The 22,578-nt window shown below is 48.1% G+C and overlaps 1 protein-coding gene across 1 annotated transcript in view; it reads left to right on the top strand.

The window, feature by feature from the left end:
• Window positions 1-22,190, top strand: part of AGPAT2 (1-acylglycerol-3-phosphate O-acyltransferase 2) — a 29,841-nt gene extending 7,651 nt beyond the window's left edge. Inside the window, exons 3-7 of the mRNA XM_083596552.1 lie at window positions 11,725-11,858; window positions 13,688-13,863; window positions 14,897-14,992; window positions 16,817-16,889; window positions 17,523-22,190. Of these exons, the coding sequence (XP_083452678.1) occupies window positions 11,725-11,858; window positions 13,688-13,863; window positions 14,897-14,992; window positions 16,817-16,889; window positions 17,523-17,689 (646 nt within the window). The 3' untranslated portion in view covers window positions 17,690-22,190. The remainder of the gene's footprint in view (window positions 1-11,724; window positions 11,859-13,687; window positions 13,864-14,896; window positions 14,993-16,816; window positions 16,890-17,522) is intronic.
• Window positions 22,191-22,578: the final 388 nt, after the last annotated feature.

Genomic DNA, 22,578 nt, shown 5'->3' with positions numbered 1-22,578 from the left:
TCCAGTCGTGGCCGACTCTGGGGTTGCGGCACTCATCTCGCTTTACTGGCCGAGGAAGCCGGTGTACAGCTTCTGGGTCATGTGGCCAGCATGATTAAGCCGCTTCTGGCGAACCAGAGCAGCGCACGGAAACGCTGTTTACCTTCCTGCCGGAGTGGTACCTATTTATCTACTTGCACTTTGACGTGCTTTCAAACTGCTAGGTTGGCAGGACATGTGCAGAGTAGACCTGTTTAAATGTGCAGAGTAGACCTGCAGACACCCCATGCCTTTGGAGTACATGGTTTCTTCCCCCAAAGAATCTTGGGAAGTGTAGTTTTGCTCCCCAGGGAGCTACAGTTCCCAGTGCCTTTAACAAACTGCGGTGCCTATAACTCTTTGGGGAAAGCTACGCGCTTGTAACTTTTTTATTTCATAAAATCTATACAGCGCTTCATGATTTAAGAAAGAAAAACTTTAACACAGTTAACAACAGAGACAAAAACAACAAAATTATCAGCAGGAAGAATTAACAATAATTTTAGACATTCGAAAAGTTAAAATAGCAATAGACTCACATCTGCTTTCTAAATAGCTGCATCGGCTTGTCTACATAAAATTGTTTTTTGCAGGTGCCGAAAAGAGTATAGCAAAGGCGCCTGACCAATATCCATAGGCAGGGACTTCTGGGGGTTAGAAAAAATTGAGTTCTGAGAGATGTGGGCCGGGGTTTATGTGTGATGTGTACCCAGCCTAACACTGGCATGTTAAATATAGGATAGATCTGCACCCTATATTTATCTATTTGGACTTCCCTCAATGAATCCTGGGAACTGCAGTTCACCCTTCACAGAGCATCCTTAACCAACTGCAGCAGGGGCTGTACCTTGGAGCAGCAAACCTTTCCCTAAAAATGAAGATTCTTGTCATGGTTCTGAGTAAAGGGCTAAATTTAATAGGAACTTGCTACTTATATTTAACTTAGGAAGATTCCTTCTACTAAGTCAGACTCTTGGTCTACTGTCTACACTGGCTGACATCAGCTTCACGAGGGGGCTTCTGGCAGGGAGTCTTTTTCCAAGACCTACTGTACGTGGAGGAGATCTGCTAGGTGTTGAACCCAGGACCTTCTGCAAGCAAAGTGAGTGATCTGCCCCTGAGCTGCAGCCCTTCCTCATACATTTGGTGCCCTCCAGGTGTTTTGCACTAAAGCTCCCATCAGTCCCAGCCAGCAAGTCAAAGCCTTGAACAATTCAGCTAAATGCTTGTTTGCAGAGCCTGCATTAACAGCCTGTCCTAGAAATATTGGCTGGCTCTCCTAGTTTGGGATCCTTCTGACACACAGGAACTCTCTGAGATTGTCCTGCACACCGGACAGCAAACAACTGGTTGCTCAACCAATCTGTTCCCCTCCCCCACACCCCTTACTGCCAGTCCTCACATTCCCCTCCTAGCAGCTCTTCCCACAGGCCCAGTCAGATGAAGCCTGCAAAAGAAGGAGCAAAAGAAACATCCTAATGTGTGAGCATTAGCCCCAGAAGCCACTTAAAAAGGGATCAAGGATGCAGCGTGGCCCACATGCAAAGGGGCGGTGATCACACTTACTCATCCTCTTAGAGCCTATAAATAGAAATCCTAGAAGCACATTCACCAGGGGTGGCAGAGTTTATTTATTTGCAGGGCATAGTAAGTTCTGGCATCAAGCAAACACAAAGGCCATTAAACAACAAGAGATTTTAAAGTCCTAAAGCAGCAGCTGGAAACTTCTCAGGCCACATGTGGCCCTTTGGCCCTCTCTGTCCAGCCTCCAGTGCTCTTTCCTTGACCACCCCTCTGCCCCCAACCCTCTCCCCATGGGCCCTGCTGCTCCTGGAGTACATGAGTGTGCTTGGAATGTGTCCTTGAGCTGTGACAGCACTGCTGGCCTGCCTGAACTGAGACATGTCTATATCTGTATATCTATGTATAGAGCAACCTCTGGGGCTGCAGTTGATGAAACTCTACTCAGAGTAGACCAATGAAATTAGGGAAGGGCCGTGGCTCTGTGGAAGAGCCCCTGATCTGCATGCAGAAGGTCTTGGGTTCAATCCCCAGTGTCATCTTCAGGTAGGGCTGGAGAGTTACTGCCAGTCAGTGTAGACAATATGGAACTGAATGGACCAATGGTCCAATGACTCAATAGAAAGCAGCTTTTTATGTGCCAGGTTCGCACCAGAATAAAAGACTCCTGTTCATTATCAACCAGGGTTCCAGAACAGCCTCAGAACTTAACAGTGTGGTTCTGGTTTTGCAGTTCTGGGGTTGCACACTTTTTGCAGCAGCTGGATGCCAAGCTGAATAGCGAGAGGCCAGTGGGCCAGTTTTGGGGATACAGTTTGACATTAAAAAAAAAAAGTAGTAGTAGTAATGTTGTTTGTTATACAACCTTAGTGTACCAAGGGGTTGACCTGACCCAGAAAGGCCACCCTGGCCAGTAGGTCACCTCCAGAAGGGATTGATCTACTCCTGTGCCACAATTTAGTGGCTAGTGTGGTTCTTTGGAACACGTTCTCTGGCCTCCTTGGTCATCAAATATCCCTGCCCTGAGATTTATATAAGCTGCAAAGAGGGTTAATCTGGCCTTGTCCACAAAGGCTGTGATCTAGCTAACTTTGGATTGCAAGAGCCAGGACTGGGTTTGTGTATAAGGCTATGTACACACTGCAAATTTAAAGCAACCCACCCAACCCCCTTAAAAAGAAAAAAAGAATCCTGGGAACTGGAACGCTGTGAAAGGTAAAACAAAGTCCCCAGGGCTCTTTGAGGGAAAGCCATGTGCTTCAGATGTTTGGTATGTACACTCAACCAATGGAAGGGAGCCTGTTTTGTTGGCTGGTTCTTGTTTAGCAATAATCTTGTTAAGTTTATATTGCTCCTTATTCCTTCCTAGAATGGAGCGGCTCCCCTTTGAAGAAAGTTTGCAGCAATGGGGACTTTTTAATTTAAAGAAAGCCTTTCTTTGCATAGCACATAGTTAAACGATACTTCCACAGGAGGCAGTAACAGCCACCAACCTAGACGGCTTTAAAAAAGGATTATACAAATACATAAAGGAGGAGAGGGCTAATGAGGGCTACTGGCCATAATGGCTGTGCTCTGCCTCCATAAGTAGAGGAAGCAATGCTTCTGAATAGCAGTTCCTGGAAACCACAGGAGGGGAGAGAGATCTTGTGCTTGAATCCTGTTTGCTGGTTTCCCCTTTGGGGTATCAGGTTGGTCACTGTAAGAACAGGGCACTGATCCAGCTGGTGGTTTGTAAGAAATAACAACAACAACAACAACAACAACAACAACAACAACAAATTTTCTTTATACCCCGCCCTCCCCGGCCAGAGCCAGGCTCAGGGTGGCTAACACCATTAAAATTTCAGTGAAAACATAATTGGGGGGGGGGGAACCAATTTAAAATACAGGTTAAAATGCATTTTTAAATGCAGCCTCATTTTAAAAGTAGCCCATAGATCAAAACCATAAGGGGAGGGAAACATAAAGGTCAGACTGAGTCCAAACCAAAGGCCAGGCGGAACAGCTCTGTCTTGCAGGCCCTGCGGAAAGATGTCAAGTCCCGCAGGGCCCTAGTCTCTTGTGACAGAGCGTTCCACCAAGTTGGGGCTAGTACTGAAAAGGCCCTGGGCCTAGTTGAGACCAATCTAACCACCTTGCGACCTGGGACCTCCAAAATGTTGTCATTTGTGGACCTTAAGGTCCTCTGCGGGGCATACCAGGAGAGGCAGTCCCGTATAAACTGATTCAAGGCTGCATATATGGGTCTTCTGCGTCAGCCCTTCCAATTTTATTCTCACAACAACCCTATGCAGTAGGTTGAGTTGAGAGTGAGAGGGGTTGCCTCAGACTTCACGGCACCTGGGCCTCCCTTTGTGCTGATGCTATGAATAAAGTGTGGCATTTTCATTTGGGCCTTTTCTGAGGAATCTTCAAAGTCCTTAGAGGTGCATGACCAAGTTGTGTGGCAGTGCTGGCTACTCCTGTTTTTCAGATAATTTGGTGCCTTGAATCAGGCTTACTGTATGAATTTACGGTTGAGGCCTTGTCAGAATGAGGCCACCCACACAGGCAAGAATAAGGAAACACAACAAACAAAGGCATTCTACATACCTAGGGACGCTTTTGCCTTTTATTTTTTTAACTGTTTTCTGGGGGGGGGGGATTTCGTGGTGCAGCAGACGTCTGTGTCATGAGGAAAATGTTGCAATGCTTTCTGATAGGGCTGTGGTGGTGGTGGAGCTGAGTGTAACATCATGACCCTATCGTCATTTCAGTCCTGGGTGAGGGTTCGAGATGCTGTAATCAGAGAGTGACTAAAAATCATGACATAAGGAGGTCAGAGGAAGTTGACTGTTGCAAAAACGCCGTGTTCCTTTTCGACAAACACTGTTTCCTGTGTGCAAAGTCTGTCTCTGTGTGTGTAAGGTTGTGTGAGTGAAGGGGGAGGAGGGAGAGGTGGAAGGCAGCTAGTCTGCTCTGGACTCGCCCCTGGCACAAAGAGAGGCTGCCTTAGACTGAGTCAGTCCATCTAATTCAGTGTCACCAACACTGACTGGTAGCAGCACTGGCTTTCCAGGGTTTTAGATTGGAGACATTCCCAGCCCTACCTTGATATTCCCAGAGGGATTGAACCTGGGCCCTTTGCATGCAGAGCAGGTGCTCCATCTCTGAACCCTGGTCCTTCCTCCTGGGCAGAAGGTTGCCATAGAGCAGGGGTCAGTAAACTTTTTCAGCAGGGGGCCGGTCCACTGTCCCTCAGACCTTGTGGGGGGCTGGACTATATTTTGAAGAAGAAAAAAATGAACGAATTCCTATGCCCCACAAAAAACCCAGAGATGCATTTTAAATAAAAGGACACATTCTACTCATGTAAAAACATGCTGATTCCCAGACCGTAGGTGGACCGGATTTAGAAGGCGATTGGGCCAGCTACGGCTCCTGGACCTTAGTTTGCCTACTCATGCCATAGAGGATGTTCCTCCCCCCTGTCTGCAAAAAAACAAAAAACTAAAAAACTAAAAACTAGCATGCTCTGTTGATTTTGCAAAGGAGGAGATGGAAGTGTCATGGCTTGCAAAACTGCAATGGATTGGCTCTTACTTCAGAACCATGGAATGGAGTCTTTCTTCATAGGAGTGGACCATTGCCAGAGGCAGGGCATCTCCAGCTAGGGCTGGGAGTGAGTCCCCCCCTGCCCCCGCCCCAGTTTGCTCTGATTCAGTGAAAGGCAGCTTCCTAAAAAGAAGAAGAATACCACCTCCAGTGTTTCTAATGCTCTTGGGGTGGCTAACAACTGTGAAGCGAGGGCAGTAATTTTAGCAGTGCTTTACAGTGGTACCTCGGGTTACATGCGCTTCAGATTACAGACCCCACTAAGCCAGAAATAGTACCTCAGGTTAAGAACTTTGCTTCAGGATGAGAACAGAAATTGTGCTCCGGCCCTATTAGCTAAAGTGGTGCTTCAGGTTAAGAACAGTTTCAGGTTAAGAACGGACCTCCGGAATGAATTAAGTACTTAGCCCGAGGTACCACTGTATTTATTTATTTTCCTCTGGCAACAGAAAAAAAAGTTTGTTTCATAAGAAACAAACTGGACGTCCTCCCATTAGATGAGGCTAGGTACAAATGCAAGCATACCTGTAATGGATCCTGGAAGTCCATTTTTTCCTTGGCTGTGCTTTTACTGTACTAGGCTACGTGTGGACATAAGATGAGCCTTGGTGGATCAGGCCTAAGGGGATCTTAGAGTAGTCCAGGACCCTGGACCCAATAAATTCCTTATGCAAATTACTCTAATTTGCACATGAAGATTTCCCAGGAAATTCACATCACCAGATTAAGAACATAAGGAGAGCCGGTTTGATCAGGCCAGTGGCCCATCAGGCCATGCTGTCCTCACAGTGGCCAACAAGTTGCCCCCAATAGGAAACCTGCAAGCAGTTGGCACGAGGGCACTCTCCTCTCCTGTGGTCTCCAGAAACTGGCATTCGTAAGCATTACTGCCTCCAACTGTGTATGCAGAGCATTGGCATTAGGGCTACTAGGCACTGAACACCTCATCTCCTCCATGAATTCATCCAATTCTCTTTTAAAGCCATACAGGTTTGGTGGCCATCAGGGCCTCTTGGTCCTGGCCCACTGATGAGGCTGTGGGAGACACCCACCCTGAATGACAGACACCCAGGGAGGTGGCACCCACTTTGCCTCTGTCTCAGTGGAGAAGCGTCACCCTCAAGTGGCACAAATTTCTCTTTTAAATATTGTGAGATCTCGTGGAGCACGTGAGACTTCACAAGACTTTGGCGGTATCTTGCAAGATGATATCTTGCAAGACAGATGTTAGATGTCAGAATCCGGATTCAAGAAATTGGATACATGGGTCCAAACTGACAAGAGCTCCACCTGCTCAACTGCTTTGAAGCGTGAGGGAAAAGCAGCCAGGCCGGTTTCTGGGGATGCGGCCTTCTTGCTGATGAGTTAATTTGCCGCAGAGCATCTAAGGGAGGAAAGGCGGTTCCAAACCAACAAAGCACCATGTATATTTCATGACTAAAAAAATTCCTCCCAGTAGCACCTTAGAGACCAACTAAGTTTGTTATTGGTGTGAGCTTTCGTGTGCATGCACACTTCTTCAGATACAGGTTTACTACACCTATCAGCTAATCACCCATTCCCACCACCCTTCTGAGTAATACCCCTCCCCACCCTCTCACTATATATAAAGTTCTGGTGACTTCTGTTTCAGTGTATCTGAAGAAGTGTGCATGCACACGAAAACTCATACCAATAACAAACTTAGTTGGTCTCTAAGGTGGTGCTGGAAGGATTTTTTTAATTTTGTTTTGACTATGGCAGACCAACACGGCTACCTACCTGTAACTATTTCATGACTGTTTATTAAGTTTCTGTCCTAGGATACAAGAAAGCTAGTCTCTCTAGCATAAGATCACCCCCAGTGAGCTTCAGGACTGAGTTGGGAGGGATTTGAACCCTGGTCTCCATCAGGGCCTAGTCCTCATTTAATCCCCACAACAACCCTGTGAGGTAGGTCATGCCGAGAGAGGTAGTTACCAGCCCCCAAGGTCACACCCATGACCTTTGTGACCAAATGGATGGATTTAAACCCTGGTTTCTCCCAGGGCATAGGGACGTGGGTGGCCTCTTGGGCTTGCCAATCAGAAGGTTGGCGGTTTTAATCCCTGCAACGGGTTGAGCTCCCGTTGTTCAGTCCCAGCTCCTGTCAACCTAGCTGTTTAAAAGCATGCCAGAAAGTTGGAGTAGATAAATAGGTACCGATCCAGCAGGAAGGTAAACGGTGTTTCCTTGCTCTGCTCTGATTTCGGTGTTCCATTGCACCAGAAGCGGCTTAGTCATGCTGGCCACATGACCTGGAAAAACCTGTCTGCGGACAAACGCCCGCTCCCTCAGCCTGTAAAGCGAGATGAGTGCCACAACCGCAGAGTCGTCTGTGACTGGACTGAACTGTCAGGAGTCCTTTACCTTTACCTTTTGTCTCCCAGGGCACCCTAGCAACTATACTCCAACACACTACAGAGGCAACAAGCCGTTCTCAGCTTTTGAAGCTGGAAGGTGGGGCAAGTTACACATTATCCCAAGAGTGCACACACTAGCTGGAACACTCATCCACCACTCGTCTGCTCTCACCTGAGAGAGGGCAGGGTCCGCTCCACTGCTCTCATGTGCCCCGGGAGGAGTTCTCTGGAGAGAAGCCAGCTGCAGAAAGGAAGAGGCTTGGTGCCTCGTGAACCAAGCAACTGAGGACCTCCCTGTACTCCAGCCAGGGTGGCAAAGCACTTCATGCTGGTCAGTGTAGACACAATACAGCGCTAGATGGACCAAGGGTTTGACCAAGGCAGCTTCCTAGGGACACGGGTGGCGCTGTGGTCTAAACCACTGAGCCTCTTAGGCTTGCTGACAGAGCTCCCGTTGCTCTGTGCCAGCTCCTGCCAACCTATCAGTTTGAAAGCACGCCAGTGCAAGTAGGTAAATAGGTACCACTGTGGCGGGAAGGTAAATGGCGTTTCCATGCGCTCTGGCACTCATCATGGTGTTCCGTTGCACCAGAAGCAGTTTAGTCATGCTGGCTACATGACCTGGAAAACTGTCTGTGGACAAACGCCAGCTCCCTTGGCCTGAAAGCGAGATGAGCGCCGCAACCCCATAGTTGCCTTTGACTGGTCTTAACCATCCAGGGGTCCTTTACCTTTAGCAATGGAGCTTCCTATGTTCATCATCATTACCATTATTAATATGTTCTTGTATAATTCAGCCCTTCATTGAGAACCATGACGACTTGCTTGTTCTTCTTAGGGGAAGGGGTACAGCTTGATGAAAGCACATCTGCTTTGCATCTCCTAGGTTCAATCCCAAAGGCAATTACAATGCAGCAATAATTTGTGTTGTCATGATTCAACACAAATTCAGCTGTTGAGGGGTGTCTGCGGTGTTGGGGAGTACCACTGGTGGGGGACATGCTGTGCTCCTTCCGGGGATAGTCTGTCCACCTTGGGTCCCCACCCTGCACTCAGCTCTCACCTGTGGCCCCTAGAAGCTGCCAGCATGCAACAGCAGTTTCAACTGGCCAGCTAAACCAGATGAGGAACTTCCCCTGCATGTGAAGACAGGCTGCGGTGGACAAGACCAATAGTGGGTCCAATGGTCAAGAAGGTTTGAAGGGAGACCATCTAGGAGAAGGAAAACTCTGATCTTATACCTTTGCTGCCTTGCGGGACATCTTCTGGAAAAGAGAAGACTAAGCAGTAAACCCTACACAATTCCCGAGGGAAGTCCGTGGGACGGTTGGGTGGCACCTTGTATGCCTCCTTTGGGCAACTCCTTCAGCCAGACTGGTGCCAAACATATAGCTCTGGCAACTACCAGGTGGCTTTAAGAGAGGATTGTGGAGAAAGACAAGACTATCAATGGCTAGTTGACATGATGGCTATGCTCTACTGGAGGCAAGATGCTTCTGGACACCAGTTTCTGGTAATCACAAGAGGAGAGTTTCTGCTGTTGTGTGCCTGCTTGTGAGCTTCCCATTGGAGGCATTTTGCTGGCAACTGTGAAAAGACAACGTTGGATGAGATGGGCCTTTGGTTCAATCAGCAGGACTCTGCCTGTGGAGGACTACTGTGTTTGCAGGCCTTCCATCCCCAGGGGCAGTCTAGCTCAGAAGGGCAGTTGCCGGGAGGTACAGGTGGGGAGAGTTGCTGTTGCATTTGTGTCCTGCTTGGCAACTTCCCTTTGCAGCACCTGGTTGGCCACTTTGAGGACAGAATGGTGGATTAGATGGGCCATTGGCCAGATCCAGCAGGCTCTTCTTACCTTCTTAAGGTGGGTGATGTAGATTTCCTGGGAAATTTTCATGTGCAAATTAGAGTGATTTGCATAGTGAATTTATCAGGGTCACTAAACTTTAGCCATACTGAGATCATCTGGTTGACTGTTGCTAGTTCTCCTGCATGTTGAAGAGGCCAAGCTGGCCTCCGTTAACATCACAGAATTGAAGAGTTGGAAGGAAACAGAGGGTCATCTAGTCCAAACTCCTGCAGTGTTAGAAGTTGGCCATTTATTTTCTCTGCTCCCATCTTGTGCAGAACAGTCTTCCAGCAGAGATTCCTCAGGCACCCTCACTTTTGACTTTCAGGCATCTTTGTTTTGTTTTGTTTTTATGCTGGCAGGTGTTTGCTGTCCTTTTATATTTTGTGTTGGGGAAGTCAGTCTGGATGATTCCCCAAGTCCCTTCTGATTCTGGGGTCCTGGGCCCAGTGAGGGTTAGAATCTAATGGAGGAGGTTGCTGAACAGGTCAGACAAGTTTCTTTGTAAGAACTTAGCTCAGAGGTTTTCAACCGTTTTGTGTCCATGACTCCCTTGACCAACTACATTCTTTCTGCGGCTCCCCTGTGGGGAAACATGCTCTGAGCCTCAGAAGCCGTTGTGCCACCCCTTGCCGGCAGCCCCTCACCCCTTTTTGAACACCCTCCCTTGTGGAGTGTTCACTTGGTTTCCTGTCCTTTCCCCCCTTCTTGGGAGTCTTCTGGGCAGCAGCTGCAGCCGCCCCAGTCTCAGAACCGCCAAAGGAGACTTGGCAACTGTGAATGTAAGGCTTGCACCTTACTCACCTTGGGTGGCAGCAGTGGGCACCACCGGGCCTGCCTGCCAAGCCTCCTACTTGTCTGCCCATTCCCAACAGCCAGGGCTGACAGGCTGGCTGGCTGGGCTCCCTCACCCACTTGCTTGCTTACTCCAAGGCAGCCTCAACTCCTGGCCAGCCCCAGAGGCCCCATTCACCTGTGGAGCTTTTAGCCAGGGCTGCTGCAGCAAACAGCCACACAAGTCTTTGGGAGGCAGAGGTGCAAGAGGGCATCAGAGGGGGAAGGGGAGGAAAGAGGGACAGAGGCCAGTGTTGCCCACCGCACCCCTGACCATCATTCAAGGCACCCCAGGGTACCACGGCACACTGGTTGAAAATCCTTGCCTTTGCTGGCCACATACACATTCTCATCAGCATCCCCAAAGAATGAGCCAGGTTGCAAGAACTACAACTAAGCGATGGGGCCCTCCAGACTAATGGGGGGGGGAGTGAGCTTTCCTCCACCCCTTTCACCTACTTGCAAGGGGGAAACAAGAGCCAGAGAGGTGTGTTATGAGCTGAGCTGGAAGCAGCCTGGAAGCTGGAGACACAGAGACCTGCTTGCTCTGTGCTGGATCCAAAGCTATGACTAATGGAAAAGCAAGATTTGTTGGTGCAATTATTATTATTATTATTATTATTATTATTATTATTATTATTTGTACCCCACCCACTCTGGGCGGCTTCCAACAAAGATTAAAAACACATTAAAATGTCACACATTAAAAACTTCCCTGAACAGGGCTGCCTTCAGATGTCTTCTAAATGTCAGGTAGTTGTTTATCTCTTTGACATCTGCTGGAAGGGCGTTCCACAGGGCAGTGCCATTACCGAGAAGGCCCTCTGCCTGGTTCCCTGTAACTTTGCTTCTCGCAGTGAGGGAACCGCCAGAAGGCCTTCGGCGCTGGACCACAGCGTTTGGGCAGAACGATGCGGGTGGAGATGTTCCTTCAGATATACTGGGCCGAGGCCGTACCACAGCGTTTGGGCAGAACGATGCGGGTGGAGATGTTCCAGATGGAGCTGGTAGACATCTGCCCTGGGTACAGAATTGACAAGTGCCTCCATGTACAGCTGTGAGTCCAGAATGACTCCCAGGCTGCACACCTGGTCCTTCAGGGGCACAGTTACCCCATTCAGGACCAGGGAGTCCTCCACACCAGCCTGCCCCCTGTACCCCAAGAACAGTACTTCTGCCTTGTCAGGATTCAACCTCAATCCATTAGCCACCATCCATCCTCCAACCGCCTCCAGGCACTTGCACAGGACCTTCACCGCCTTCACTGGTTCTGGTAATGCTATGAGCCCCTCCATCCTGTGCTCAGGTTGTGTATATGTGTAAAAAGAATCACATATCCGCAGCGTCCACTGACCTTCATTCCAAGGAAACCAAACCCAGGGTTAAGCACTTGGAATCCCTGGAGTCTCTCACTACTGGGGTGGCGTGTAACAATTTTTTCCTCAAGTAGCCAGTCGCTTTGCATGTGATTTTATTTGTTTAAAATGCTCCCGTTACCTGACCTCTCATTTCCTCTCCTGTCCACAGGATTATCAAAAATGTTGTCCGGAGCTTCAAGTACTTATATGGGCTGAGGTTTGACAAGAAGGGCCTAGAGCACTTTGAGGTCGAGGGGCCCTGCGTCATCGTCTCGAACCATCAAAGCATCTTGGACATGATTGGTGAGAATAGCCAGAAGAAGCTTCCCCTTGACCCAGCACTCAAAACTGGTTCACATGATGATGACATTTTCCCAGAGTAGAACAGAAATACAGAATATAAAATGCAACATAATTTGTATAAACATGAACAGCTAAGTGAGGCAGCAGTAACTAAACAACAACAACAACCAGTGCTCACCTAGCCCAGAATATAAAATACAGTTCATTGCACAGGCTGCCTGAAACATGGTATTCAGAGCCTTTTTTAAAGAGTTGTTTGTGGTGATGTTCAAGAGGTTAACAAGCAACGAATAGCAATGAACTACAAAGCTGTGGAACCACCACTAAAAAGGCACCCTCTCTCTAGAATCCCCACCAATTTCACTAGCTGAAGGCAGAGGGCAAATGACTAGGGCCAACATTTCCAATCTTTAATGTGCAGGCAGGTTGAAAAGGGTACAAATGGCCTTCCAAATAATTGTTGTCCCAAAGCATTTTGGGCTTTAAAGAATTTCACACACAAAAAAACCACAGTGCTTTGAATTGGGCACCTAAGCACACCAACCAGCAATACAATGGAGATGATAAAGGCATTTTGAAGTCTGGTGGCTGCCTTTAAAACCATCTGAAGTCTCTGAGCCATCTATAAGGGCAGCCCCATACAGTGCTCATTACAGAAGTTAAGCCTAGATCTAATTAGAACACAGATGGCTGCAGCTAGGTCCACTGTAAGACATTTTTAAATATATATATTAGTTGACTGAATATCTGTTGGCTGCTCAAGCACAGATGTCTAAAGATTAAATCAGGGCAGGGAACCCTTTTTAACTTGAGGGCTGTATTCTATTAGAAACCCATAAAGGGGTCGCATGCTGGTGGAGCCATAGACTAGGACCTGAGTGTTACAGCAGATGTGACTCTTAACCTTTTGTCCAGTGAATCCTGCGAAAGTTGGAAGTTTCGACAAAAGGACACCCTGCACATCTCTCCATCTTCTAAATTTAGATCAGGGGTTGGCAACCTAAGGCCCATGGGCCGGTAGCGGCCCACAGGACTTGTCTAACAGACCCATGGCAACCCCTGCCACCCCCCAGCCCACTCTTACTGGCACAGCACAGGGACTGACTTCTGGGTTGATGGCGCCTGTGTGCATGTGCACAGGTGCTCCTCTGACCTGGATGTGCACCAGAAATAGTGTGTGTGCACGGGCACTCCCCTGACCCAGAAGAGCCCACGTGCACACACGCTCCAGCCCATCCTCCGACGTACGGAACATGGACCGGCCTATCATCTGGTAATCTTGCCAACCCCTGGTTTAGATCCTATCAAAGCATCAACATAGTTTTGAAAAAGGTGCAAGGTTTATCCTGTTTGTTTGTTTGTTTGTTTGCTTGCTTGCTTGCTTGCTTGCTTGCTTGCTTGCTTGTTGTTACCTGCCCTTCACCCCAAGGCCCCAGGACGAGTTACAAAATTAAAACAGTTTAAAACAACATACAACTATAAAAATGAAGTGGGTCCTTATGCAGGAAGAGGACCCTCTGTGTTAACCTCAGCACCCAAGAGGGTCTGTAGGGAAGGAGGGGGTCTTTCAGGTATTTGGATGAGTTGTTTTAGGGCTTTGAACACTAAAGTGAGCACCTTGAATTGGGCCCAGAAATGAACTGGTGATTGGTAACTCTCTCACCAGCCCTGTAAGGTAGGTCAGGCACCAGCGGGGTCTTCTCTGTCCAAATCTAACACTCCTGCCCTGTGTTGCCGCAATGGGGACTCCCTGATAAGGGAAAGGGAGAGGATCCGTACTGGACCACAGAGCAGAACTCAGCATCCCGCCTGCTCTCCTATCTCTTTAGGCTTGATGGAGATCCTCCCAGAACGCTGCGTCCAGATCGCGAAGCGGGAGCTCCTCTACTTCGGCACCGTGGGCCTCATCATGTACCTGGGTGGTGTCATCTTCATCAACCGGAAGAGAACCAGCAACGCCAAGTCCGTGATGGCCGGAGTGGGCCAAGCCATGATGAAAGACAATGTGAGTTGCAGGCAGGAGGCGGGTACGCACTTGAGAATTGCACTGTGGCATTTCATCTCCAGTAGTTTTATCCAGTGGTTTTATCCTAAAATGCCACTGATCAACTCAATGAAACCTGCAAAGTATTACCTGTGTATATCAGTCACTTGTGAGAAGGACAGTTATCCTTTATTTCATTGTATTTAAGCTGTGGCATCTTAAACTCAAGCGCTGGGTCCCAGGTGGCGTCCTGCAATGAGCACATGCAATGACACACAGGGTGGTCCTTCTGACTAGGTAAAGGTAAAGGTACCCCTGCCCGTACGGGCCAGTCGTGTCCGACTCTGGGGTTGCGCGCCCATCTCTCTTAAGAGGCCGGGGGCCAGCGCTGTCCTTCGGACTATTCTTCATTTATTCTTCCGTGGATATCCCTCTCCCCCCCCCCAAGGAGCTCAAGATGGCGTACATGGTTCACCCTTCTGCTCATTTAATCTCCACAACGACCCTGTGAGGGAGGCTAGGCTGAGAGGCAGTGACTGGCAGCCAAAGTACCTCCAGTGAGCTTCACTGCCAAGTGAGGAGTTGAACCCTGGTGTCTCCCAGGTCCTAGCCCACATTTAATCCCCGCAGCAGCCCTGTGAGGTAGATTAGACCGAGAGACAATAACTGGCCCAACGTCACACCCAGTGAGCTTCATGGCTGAGTGAGGATTTGAACCATGGTCTCCCAGGTGCTAGTCTGACACTCTAACCACATTCGCTTTATAGGACATCATCTCAGTAATCCTAACAACAATCCTGCAGGGTGGGCCAGAATTATTTCTTGCCTCCCATCTTGTAGCAGATGGTAGACAGAGGAATCTTACTCTCTTAAGACAAAGTGAAGTGAATTCATAGGATACACAAGGTTTGAACCAAAGCTCTGAGAAGCTGAAGTCCTTCTAAGCATCATGGCAGAGTGGGGGTTTGAACCCTGGCCTCTCAGGTCATGATCTAGCACTCTAACCACTAGGACACACTGTCGGACTTTGAGAGTTGTATGTGTCTTTCTACAGGTAAAGGTGTGGATCTACCCAGAGGGTACCAGGAACGGGAACGGGGATTTGCTGCCATTCAAGAAGGGAGCTTTTCATCTTGCCATTCAGACACAGGTAACCAACGGATTTGTTCATGCAAAGCATGCACAGTGGTTAGAGACCCCACCCCATCTTTATTCAGCATTTTGTACTTGTTTAAGGGGTGGTTACAAGCAAACGGAGACTCATCCTGATTTGCTTGTGTTTAGTATTTACATACCTTCCCATTAATCATTAGTTTACCACACTTTAAAGGTAAAGGGACCCCTGACCGTTAGGTCCAGTCACAGACAACTCTGGGGTTGCGGCGCTCATCTCACTTTACTGGCTAAGGGAGCTGACATTTGTCCGCAATCAGTTTTTCTGGGTCATGTGGCATCATGACTAAGCCACTTCTGGTGCAACGGAACACTGAAACCAGAGCAGCGCATGGAAATGCCATTTACCTTTCCGCCAGAGCGGTACCTGTTTATCTACTTTCACTTTTTTGTGTGCTTTTGAACTGCTAGGTTGGCAGGAGTTGGGACAGAGCAATGAGAGCTCATCCCGTCTTTGGGATTCGAACCACCAACCTTCCAATCAGCAAGCCCTAGGCTCAGTGGTTTAGACCACAGTGACACCCTTAAACCCCCTTTAAACCATTAAACCCCCTTTCATTGCATGAAATTTGGAAGGCAATGGAAGAGTGCGCCTTTGTGGGTGAAGTCAAACTTTTGGAGGATTACAGTACCGGCTGTGGCTGTAGAGACCAATGCAGGAGAGACATGTTTTGTTGCAGCTGGGGCAGACAAAGGTGCTTGGGTGTTATGCTGCAGGCGTAGCGTGGCATTTCTTCTCTGTGGTCATCCCAGCGGTCATTTCTCCTCTGCTAGTCACTGTTATGGATGCACAACTTGTCTGTCTCTAGGCACTGCTGTCATCTGCATGGGATTCCCACACGGCGGGATTAATGTTGCCAGCCTTCATGCCGTGTTTGCAGACATCTTTGTAATGTGCAGTTGGTCTGCCTGCAGACCTGATGCCTGAAGCCAGCTCCCCAAGAGAGCAAGCCTTTGGGGATCCCCAGGGACGTGCATGAACCAAATGTTCCAGTACATGCAGTGGAATCACCCCCATGAAATAGTGACAGACAGAGGCCAGCCCATTATATGAAGCCCAAAAGAAGGTCCTGAGTGCAGCAGTCCTCCTCTGACGTTATTCCTCAGCAACAGAGGTAGACTGCCTCTGAGCATGGAGGCTCCATTTTCAGCTATCATGGTTCCTGCAGTTGGATCAGGCCAATAGCTCATCTAATCCAGCATCCTATTCTCAGAGTGGCCAACCAGATGGCTATATGGGGAAATACACAAGCAGGACAAGCAACAACAACTCACACCTCCATCAGTTTCCAGCGACTGTTATTCAGAAGCATTGCTGCCCCCAACTGTGGAAGTGAAGCATAGCCTTTATGGCTGCTAGTGCCCTTCCATAGCCCTCTCCTCCAGTCATTTGTCTAATCCTCTCTTAAAGGCATCTGTGCTGATGACATTGCTGCCACTTCCATACACTTCCATAGTGTAACTGCGCTTTGTGAAGAAGGACTTTCATTTCTCATTCAGTTTTATTGGATGTTCTGCCATTCGGAGGGAGTGAGGAATAGCTTTTCTCTATCCACTTTCTCCACGCCAGGCATCATTTTGTAAACTTCTATCACGTCGCCTCTTACTTGCTTTTAATTGCACTGCTGTTGCATCAGTGTCACCTTGCAGAAGATACCCATTCCAAAATCTGTGAACCCAGAGGGATCCTAGGGCCAAAAGTGGGGTATAAATCCTTTTTTAATATGCATAAAGTAGCAACAACAGCAGATCTCTTTGAGGTCAGTTGCTAACCATCCTCCATGTCTTCTCTTGTCTCCAGGTCCCAGTAATTCCTGTGGTGTATTCCTCCTTCTTATCATTTTACAATTCGGAGAAGAATCTCTTTACATCAGGTATGGTAGTGGCTGGTCTGCAAACTGTCCTCTTCCCAGACCCTGTGCATTATTTTTAAAAGGATAGGTCTGCCTGGTGGTCTGGACCCTTGCACAAAATAGCCAATATTCCAAAGCCCTTTCAGGATTAATTCAGGGGGGTTGCTGTCACTGGAGGCTGCCCCATTGACAGGGACTTCTTGGTGTTGGCTCCCCATTTTGTGTACTGCCCTCCCTGGCAAGGTGCGTCTGTATCTCTCACTACTGATTTCCAGGAAGAATGTTTAAACATTCCCAGTTATCCAGGCACTTGGTGGCGTTTTTTAGTGTGGCAGCATCTGCACGTTGGAACTCCCTGCCTGTTGACATCAGACAGACACCTTTGCAGTACTCTTTTCGGCACCTGCTAAAAACATTTTGATTAGACAAGCTTGCCCAGATGTTTAGAAAGTTGATGCCACTTTTAAGCTGGCTTTAGTGTATTGTTATCTTAACCTTTCAGAAATCTTAGATTATTGTGGTTTTTTTCCTTATCAATAATTTAGTTATTTTATCTTTTTTACAACCTCTTTGTTTTTTGATTGTTTTTTTACAGTCAAGCGATGTATAAATTTGACAAAATAAATACATAAATAATTTGTTTACCCTCACCAGGCAAAATCCAGGTCGAAGTCTTGCCCCCCATACCAACCGAGGGTCTGACAGCCATGGACGTTGACGACCTCACCAACAGATGTTACAGCAGCATGAGGGCGACCTTCCTCAGGCTGTCGGGGAGGCCCAGTGAAGTCAACGGAGAGGCATCCAGCCTTGCACAGTGACAACTTTTTGAAGACCCCCGTGCAAAAGATGCACACCTTTCGAAACGACCTGTTGCCAAAAACGAAACTTTGTGGTGATTCTTCTTTGCTTAGGATGGAGGAGGAAAGTTCGCAAACTCTTCCTCAAAGTCCTAGGGAAAGGGAGATGGGGAAGGGAACGCCTCTGCATATATCTATCATTATCATTCCTGTTCTCGTCTTCGGCTTCCCCTCCCCAGACCAGCCACCACCAACGCACAGATTAAACTCTCCAACTTGTTGCTGTGACCCTTCGGAGTTTTGGGGGAAAGCCCCTTTGAGTGTCCAAAATCCAGGCAGAAATGTGTTCATTTTTTTTCCTCTCTCTCCTCTGCTTACTTGAAAGGGCTTGGATCTCACTTGTTCAGCCATTCCCTATGTTCTAGGGTTATTGTTCCTTCAGCCACACCTCATCTCCATGGGGCTCTAGGTCCTGTCCCCCCTTCCCTTTGGAAGTTGAGAACAGTGTTAACAACTTTGCCTCAAGTTTGTATAACTGGACAGAGAATTATGAAATGATGTCTCTCAGCACTGTGGAGGTCTTTCACTGCTTGGGGTATGTGTTTTCCACACACACATTCCTTAGACACGCAATGTCTCCCTTCCTAAATATCAGTGCAATTCCAATAGTCTGGGGCCCACTTCTCATTGGGTGGGAGCAATGTCCCGAAATGGGTTTCTGTACAGAAACAAGTAGTAATAATGGGAGGTGCTGGCTTTTTATTATTTTAATCATATGTACTTTAGAGGATTTGGGTGCAGAGTTCCAGGATGGGTTGAAGGGGGAACCCCACCGAGGACGGTCTCTGTGAAACTCCAAGGATGGAGGGTCTCCATTGGAGTTGCAAAGACGGGCGACCTTAGCTTGTCCTTTTGTGTTGGTTCTCTGTTTTATGTTGTGGGTGGAGGGGAATGTCTCTGGGAAAGGGGTATTGGAGGTAGGAGAGCTTTGGGCTTCAAATACCAGAGTTTCTGTTAACTTGGAAAGTCGTCCTTGCTTTTTAACAGGGTTGGGGGAATCTGGATGTTATCGGATTTCCATCTGCTCTAACCACAGTGATGGATGCTGGGAATTGTAGTCTCGTCAACATCTGGACAGCTACAGATGTTAGCCTTCCATGAGGTCAGGCCAAAGGCCCATCATTACGATGGGAAGCAAGTGACATCTCCCCATCTGTTGGGAGCTGCAGATGTCAAATGGATGTACGTGTCAGGGGAGTTTGGTAGCCAGAATGAAGCTCAAACTCACTCAAGAGCAGGGTAGCATTTTCTTAAACATTTGGCTAAGTTCCCTGCACTGCCTGCCTCCTTTTGTTTAAAGGAAGGGAAACACTCCCAGTAAGTTGCAATTGCAGGTGGATCCTGCAAAAATCTCGCAGTTGCATTTCGCTTCAGGGGTGTGATCCCACAGCCAGCTTCTGCTGGCCAGGATCTTGTGATCTTGTGTAGGGCGATGTTTCCAAAGGATTTGTTCCATTCTGTTTTTAGGGCACAATCTGGAAAAGCTCCACTATGCGGGTGGCTAACCCTGCTTGCCCACCAGAGGTTCTTGGGGCTTCCCATCAGCCAGCATGACCAGTGGTCAAAGACAACAATGATGGGAGTTCCACTCCAAAATCTGGAGGGCCACAGGTGTTATTCAGCACTTCTTTCATACATAAGAAATGCCCATGAACTAGACTTGTTGGTGTTCTTTGGGACCGGGGCCTTGTCACGCAAGTGTGTCCCTCTGGCCTGAGCTCGTGGCCTGCTTAGTTCACCATCTCTGGACACAAATCATCAGTTTGGGTGTTGTCATAGGGGACAGGTGTGTGGTGAACTAGACTGGCTCATCAGATGGGCAGGGATTGCTCAAGGTCATGCTATGTTTTAATGTTCTTAGACGGCAAGTTGTGGAATTTTTGGCCACTGTTTTTGTTGAAAGGGCTGTGTGTGCGCAGATCCGCTCTGATTCCTAAAAGACCAGCTGCTCTTCAAGAGTGCCTGTAATAGGTGCGTCTTCTTGGAGCAGATGTATTTTCTCCAAATGAAAAAATAAAATAAAATCATATTGTTAATAGCTATAGGATTTGAGAAACTGCAAAATCTCCCCAAGCACTTGGGTGCTTCTCTTTCAGCTGGGGAAAAACCCAAAGCATTAAGTGTGGGGCACAAGATCTGTAGACAGGTAGGCAGTGGGGGGGGGACTTTTGCTCCTATTAACATGGTGACTGGTGGGGCATTTCCTTCTGCACCATGAAGGGGGGCAGTCTGTGCCAACCTCCATGTTTCAGACTTCAAACACTTATTATCATCATCTCTGAAACTTGGCCACCTTGACTGAGAGCTGATGGGAGATTGCATCCCAACACCATCCTGAGGGTACCCACCCCCATCCAGGCTGAGGGGGGGGTACCCTTCTCTATTTGGGTGTCATCAACCAGGACAACAGTACCACCCTCCCACCCAAATACAACCCTGGGAATAATAATGGATTTTTGCTTAAAAGAAGGCACACACACACTTTCCGAAGTTCTTTGTGTAAATTGTGTCCTCAGCATGGACTTGAAGGGCCATCAGCAGGTCCTGATCCATGCTCAACCCTCTCTTCAGAGCAAGTGGGGCTTATCTCAGTTGCCCTCTTGTTCCACATCTAAGGCAGGAATGCACTCAGGGAAAAGAAGCCCATAGGCCCTTGAACAGAGCTGCCCGCTCACTCCAAGAACGGAAGGAGGCTTGAAAGCCAAATTGCTTCTGGGGTGTGTTTGTTTTACAAGACTTGTTCTAGTTTTACAAACATGTTTGCACAAAGGCAAGTTAGGCAAAAGCGACCAGCACCAGGCAAAGTTTCTGTCTGGCCTGCTTTTTTGGCTCCCGGTTCCAAGTGATAATTTTGTTTCCAAGCCACAAATAGGATGTGGCCATGGTCTCTCTCTTGCTTAGCGGCAGGTGAGCGCTGGAGTCTTCATCTCCATGGCTGGACATGGGCAGGGCAGTGTGGCACAGGGCACCCAATTGCTGAAACTGCAAAACCCAGCAGATTCTCTGCAGCCTGCCTGCCTGCCTTTCAAAACAGCTGTGCCAGTGTCCACCAAGTTTGATTAATAACCCCACTCTGGAGGAATAGGGAAAACAGGGATCAGAGTAAGGCAGCCTGCTTCCACCTGCCTGCACCTTCCAGGTGTTGCTGGACTCTCAGCCCCCATCACCCTCTCTGGCTATGCCCATGGGACCAACGGCACTTGGGAGTTCAACTCTGATATTCCAGAGGCTGCCAAGTTGGGGAAGGCTGCAAGTAAGTCACACCCCTTGAAAGCATTTTTGGGTGGGAGGAAATAAAGGGCTGTATCCAGCATTAGTCCTATGCAGAGTAGACCAACTGAACAAACTTGATTTTCCATGGCTGTAGTTGGATAAAGCCTAGAGGTTTTCTCTGTTTCAAGTTAGGAGTGCGAGGTAAGATTGAAGACACAGACCCCCCCCCCCCAACTTGGGCAGCTGAGATGCTTTGGCACAGATGATGCAGTCCGCAAACTGGTACCCTTCAGATGCTGTTTGTTTCCCCAACTCCCATGAGGGTACCATGTTGATGAGCAGCTGATGTGGCCAAACCTTCATAGTCCATTCTGAGGGCTTCCTAGCCATGGGTCAGAGTGGTTTTCTATCTTCCCCACTGCTTTTCCACGGAAAACCCACTCTATACTAGCTTCTATAGGAAATAACCATTAAGGTGTTGTCATTTCCAGTAGCTCTTGATAACTTGTCCACACTCTATATAAACTACTTATACAGTCGTGCCTTGGTTGACGGAACGCCTTACGGCTCAAACGTTTTGGCTCCCGAACACTGCAAACCCAGAAGTGTTCCGGTTTGCAAACATTCTTTGGAACCTGAACATCCGACAGGGCTTCCACGGCTTCCGATTGAGTGCAGGAAGCTCCTGCAGCCAATCGAAAGACTCACCTTGGTTTTTGAACATTTTCGGAAGTTGAACAGACTTCCGGAACAGATTCAGTTCATCAACCAAGGTACAACTGTACCATGATTAAAAAAGTCAAAGAAAACCAAATTGCTGTTTGCTGCATAAGGAGTGAGTTTTCCAGAGGGAAAGTAGCAAGACAAATGAAAGTGTGGGTCAGACCCATGTGTTTATGTACAGGAATTGGCGGGGGATGGGGGGCTGCCACCCTCTGACCACTTGTGTTAGGAAGACAAGATTAGGGACTAGCTGCTTGTTCCAGGCCAAACTGTTCCACTTCCAGGCTAAAGATATTTTTTCCAGTGATCATTTTGGGGGATGTTAATGGGGACCTCCTTGGACTGTGCAATCCGGGATACTGTGTTTGACCCTGGCTGCGTTCAAGCACAGATGCTCTACATGGGGGACAGGGAGAGAAAGAAATGCCTCTAGCAATCAGTGGCTGCATGCTGTCGGTGTTTGATGTTTTGAGGGGGGGGGAATGTGTGGTCTGATTTTTATAAAGCACAATTTATTTAAAGAGAAGTGACTCTGATGTGGTGTGGTTCATTTTGCAGAAAGAGCTTTGCTATCTGGGGCAGCGGGAAGAGGTCTCAAATGCTCCCTTGGTGTTTGCACAATTAGGCTGGTTGTCACCCACCCTGCAATGTATTTAATGGTTCGAGATGAAATGATTGGCCTTAAAACGGTATGACTTTGAAATTTCATACCAGGATTATCACAACAACTATCCAACAGAGCCTTATTCCACCTTCCCCCACCCCCAAAATTTGCAGATCTATTGCCACTGAATGGGGAGGCTCTGTGAAGTTCTAAAACCCTCTACTCTTGAGGCCTGTGTTTATTTATTTCATACAATTTATATACCACTTGATTGTGTAAGAAAACAAAAACAATCCTCAAAGCGGTTCAC

Source organism: Podarcis filfolensis (genome assembly GCF_964270895.1).
Source record: "Podarcis filfolensis genome assembly, chromosome: Z".
NCBI classification, from domain to species: domain Eukaryota; kingdom Metazoa; phylum Chordata; class Lepidosauria; order Squamata; family Lacertidae; genus Podarcis; species Podarcis filfolensis.
This window is presented reverse-complemented; position numbering and strand designations above follow the sequence as displayed.